We start from the raw sequence: 4,918 nt of genomic DNA, 5'->3' as shown, positions 1-4,918 counted from the left end.
AATTTATATATAGAAACATCAAGATATTTGAATTTGAAATATTTTATTACAATAGATTTGAGAAAAGAATATGCAAATATTATTCAGCTAATAATGTCCTTGATCTGTATTGAATTTTATCATTTTTAGCAGATTTAAATAGAAAAATCAAAGTTAGGCCTAACTCCATAATACCTTGATTGTGTATTTTTATCCATAAGTTTTTGTTGACAAAATTTTGTAAATTTTAAATTTGAACGTACCGCTCTCTTTTTATAGTTGGCACTTCGTAAGTAAACTTTTCCTTAATATTGGCAGCCTTTGGTCTCCTTCTATTTGAACGTAAACGTGCTTCATGTGTGCAAATGTTTTTAGGTTATGTTAAACGTCACAATTATATTAAAATTAAACAAAATAAAACTTAAATCATGAGGAACCTAACGTTGCACCAGCACCAATGGAAATCATTACCGATTATAAAAAACTGTAAATATCTGTCAGTGGATTCAGACAGTTCAAGTTCGTATTTGCTCACCGAAAATAAATTGTTCTATGTCAATAAAGATGACACAAACCCTCCATTGTTGATCTGGCAAGCAAATGTCCCCTTAGAAATTGTACATGTTGAATTCCTATCAGTTTCCCGTAAATTATCCATAGCTGAACGCAGTGGGACACTGTTAGAATTAAACATCGATGGAACACCTGATATTGAAGAAGTTGGGGAATGTATAAGTGGCTTAGTTTCAGCTACATGGAGCCCCGATCAGGAACTTTTAGTTCTTGTAACTGCACAGTTAAGTGTGATATTAATGACAAGCGATTATTTTCCTTTGACTGAATATCATTTGACAAATGCTGAGTTCGGGGAAAAGAATTTTATCAACGTTGGTTGGGGTAAGAAAGAGACACAGTTTCATGGTTCTGAAGGTAAAGAGGCTGCTAAGGCTAAACAAACTGATGCTGTACAAATTGACGGTGATGTGTTGCCGATTATTAGCTGGAGGGGTGATAGTACGTTATTCTGTGTAGGATTTCCAAGTGCCACTGGTCGACAATTCAAGGTAGTAAATAGACGCAATCAATTGATAATATAACACTTAACTTTTTTTTACCCCATATTGACTATTCTTTTGTTTTTAGGTTTTTAACAGAGAAGGAGTTTTACAATATACGTCAGAACATGTCAGTGGCTTAGGAGGACCTTTGTGCTGGAGACCGTCTGGTAATTTAATTGCATCTTCACAAGCTCTTCCTAACAAATATGTGATTACGTTCTTTGAGAAAAATGGTTTGCAGCACGGCTCTTTCGATTTGCCTTTTAATTATGAAGAGGTAAACAAAGTAACAAAAAATTAAGTAATGAAGACTGAATATATATATATATATATATATATATATATATATATATGTATATATATTATATATATATATATGTATATATATATATATATATTATATATATATATATATATAATTAATATTATAAGTCAATTCCATCTTATTAGATAAAAGTGGTAAAATTATCCTGGTCAAATGATTCGGAAGTACTCTGTGTGCAAACTAAGAATGTTTCGACTGGTGAAAAGTCTCTATTATTATACACAACCGGTAACTATCATTGGTACTTGAAACAAAGTTTGCAATTTCCAAAAAATTCGGGACCAGTTGACATATTTTGGGATACTGGAATTGGTAAAGGAAAAACTCTACATGTTTTAACAGAGGATGCTAAACTTATGTATTACAGGTAGAAAATATTTATGATAAAAATCACATATGTTTTGTAAGTAGACTTGCATATGTATATATTGGAATTTTTTTTATCAATTTGTTATTTGAAATAAGAAAAATTTATAAAATTGTTAAGCTAAATACTTATAATATAAAAAAACCCTGAAAATTTGTGAAACAAAATGCTAAATTTGTAAAAACACTTATAAATTTATAAAACAGACAACTTATATTGTAAAAAAGATTAAAAATAACTAAAAACTAGTGGTGCATGGCATTGTGCCCTGAAGCAAATTGTAGGAACTCCCAAAATCTCAATTTTTTCAGAACTTCGAAATCTCAATTTTTTTTAGAACTTCCAAAATCTCAATTTTTTTAGAACTTCCAAAATCTTAATTTTCTTAGAACTTTCAAAATCTCAATTTTTTTTAGAATTTCCAAAATCTCAATTTTTAAGAGCTTCCAAAATGTCAATTCTTTTTTGGAAATCCAATATCTCAATTTTTTTTAGAACTTCCAAAATCTCATTTCTTTTCAGAACTTCTAAAATCTCAATTTTTTCTTAGAACTACCAATATCTCATTTTTTTTAAAAACTTCCAAAATCTCAATTTTTTTTTAAACTTTCAAAATCTCAATTTTTTTCAGAACTTCCAAAATCACAATTTTGTTTAGAACTTCTAAAATCTCAATTTTTTTAGAAGTTTAAAAATCTCAATTTTTTTAGAACTTCCAAAATCTTAATTTTTTTTAGAACTTTCGAAATCTCATTTTTTTTTAGAACTTCCAAAATCTCATTTTTTTTTTAGAGCTTTCAAAATCTTAATTTCTTTAAGAACTTTTAAAATCCCAATTTTTTTTAGAATTTCCAAAGTCTCAAATTTTTTTAGAACTTCCAAAATCTTAATTTTTTTAGAACTTCCAAAATCTCAATTTTTTCTTTAGAACTTCCAAAATCTCAATTTCTTATAGAACTTTCAAAATCTCAATTTTTTTTAGAGTTCCCAAAATCTCAATTTTTTTTAGAACTTCCAAAATCTAAATTTTTTTAGAACTTCCAAAATTCAATTTTTTTTTAGAACTTTCAAAATTTCAAGTTATTTTAGAACTTTCAAAATTTCAATTTTTTTTAGAACTTACAAAATCACAAGTTTGTTTAGAACTTCCAAAATTTCAATTTTTTTTAGAACTTACAAAATCACAATTTCGTTTAGAACTTCCAAAATCTCAATTTTTTTAGAACTTTTAAAATACCAATTTTTTTTTAGGTTTTCAAAATCTCAAATTTTTTTAGAACTTGGAAAATCTCAATTTTTTTTAGAACTTCTAAAATATCAATTTTTCTTAGAACTTCCAAAATCTCAATTATTTTTAGAACTTCCAAAACCTTAACTTTTGTTAGAACTTCCAAAATATCATTTTTTTTAGAACTTTCAAAACAATTAAAATTAACTAAAATAATAAAAAACAAATATATAATATATATATATATATATTAAATAATGAATGCATTAAATTATATAATACATTTATTTTAATTTATAATTATTATTTCTTCCAGGTGGGAAGGAACAATAAACCACAGTTACGGTTTAGATGAAGACGATGGATCTTGCGTATCTGTTATAGATGGAGATAAAATTTTATTCACAAATTTTAGAGGCGTATGCGTCCCTCCACCAATGGCTTCATCGATAATCAACTGTCCAAAATTTGTAAACCATATTGTCTACGCTCCAAGCAATTTAGATTTAGAGAACTCTGAAACAAAAATCAACAGCAACATGTTCTTTGCTGTCTTGGATGATAATAGTATTATGTTTTGCAAACCCGAATTCGATGGTGTTAAAGTCTTGGATGTCAAAACTTTTCCACCGTGCCGTATCGATTGTGATGATAAAGATAATGCCAGTCCATTGTTTTGGAATCACTGGTGCTGGATTAATGATAATACAATAGTGGCTATGAACTCTGGTACAAACAGTACCAAAATTATGCTTGTTGATTTAAAAGTAACAGACGAGTTATGCAAGATGAAATTAAAGAAAGAAATAAGCTTTGAAGACGTTATAATATCCATTGAACGAACATCTGCAAACACAGCAGTACTACAATCCCTAAATGGGTCTTTATTTACCCTAAATCTAGACATAGAGTTACCACAGCCGTTATTCAATCTACCACAGCCTTGTGTTAAAGTAAAGTCCATTATCCTGGATGAAGAGTCTTTTACATTTGGTCTAACCGAGAGAAATAGGTTTTATATAATACTGTTGAGATTGCTAATAATGTCACATCGTTTTATTTACATAGTGACTTTTTATTGATGACTACACTGCAACATACACTGTTGACTGTCAAGCTTTCAAGATTGAATATGGAGTATTTAACAAAAACCAAGGCGATGACTGATGATCACATGCCGGAATTTGTCCTTTGCAGAAAAGTTGAACGAGGATCACAGTGAGTAAAAGAATTTTTCTATGCACAAAATTTCTTATGCATTTATATATTCTTATTAACTTTTCCAAGAGTTTTTGGTAAAAAATATGATATGCTAAATTTATGTTTTCCTGGACGTTATTCTGAATCGTTTGAGATCAAATTTAGAAAAAGTATGTGTGTGAATGTGTGTGAACAGATTTTTTACCTTAAATCGACGTTTTCTCAAAAACGACTAGACCGATTTCAAAAATTTAGAAGCCATTCGATGTATCTTGATGAGGACTAGCGTTTCTCAGTCTTGTGCGACGATCAGCCAAGCCGTTTCTTTGTAAAAAGCAGAAAAGTGTAAAAAATACTACAATGGGTGTAAAAATACTACAATGGGTGTAAAATTACTACTTACTGTTTGTAAACAATACTACAATGGGTGTAAAAATACTACAATGGGTGTAAAATTACTACAATGTTTGTAAACAATACTACAATGGGTGTAAAAATACTACAATGGGTGTAAAAATACTACAATGGGTGTAAAATTACTACTTACTGTTTGTGAACAATACTACAATGGGTGTAAAAATACTACAATGGGTGTAAAAATACTACAATGGGTGTAAAAATACTACAATGGGTGTAAAATTACTACTTATTGTTTGTAAACAATACTACAATGGGTGTAAAATTACTACAATGTTTGGAAAAATACTACAATAATCGGTGTAAAAATACTACAATGGGTGTAAAAATACTACAATGGGTGT

General features: G+C 28.7%; 1 protein-coding gene across 1 annotated transcript in view; it reads left to right on the top strand.

Annotated features, from left to right (window-relative positions):
• Window positions 1-329: 329 nt before the first annotated feature.
• The window catches only part of LOC113363216 (elongator complex protein 1), a 13,900-nt gene continuing 9,311 nt past the window's right edge, over window positions 330-4,918 (top strand). Inside the window, 5 exon segments of the mRNA XM_026605698.1 lie at window positions 330-1,043; window positions 1,123-1,314; window positions 1,488-1,729; window positions 3,274-3,977; window positions 3,980-4,175. Of these exon segments, the coding sequence (XP_026461483.1) occupies window positions 408-1,043; window positions 1,123-1,314; window positions 1,488-1,729; window positions 3,274-3,977; window positions 3,980-4,175 (1,970 nt within the window). The 5' untranslated portion in view covers window positions 330-407.

This window comes from Ctenocephalides felis, unplaced genomic scaffold, assembly GCF_003426905.1.
Source record: "Ctenocephalides felis isolate EL2017-DRISC unplaced genomic scaffold, ASM342690v1 CF-g0.4_SCAFFOLD_00845, whole genome shotgun sequence".
NCBI classification, from domain to species: domain Eukaryota; kingdom Metazoa; phylum Arthropoda; class Insecta; order Siphonaptera; family Pulicidae; genus Ctenocephalides; species Ctenocephalides felis.
This window is presented reverse-complemented; position numbering and strand designations above follow the sequence as displayed.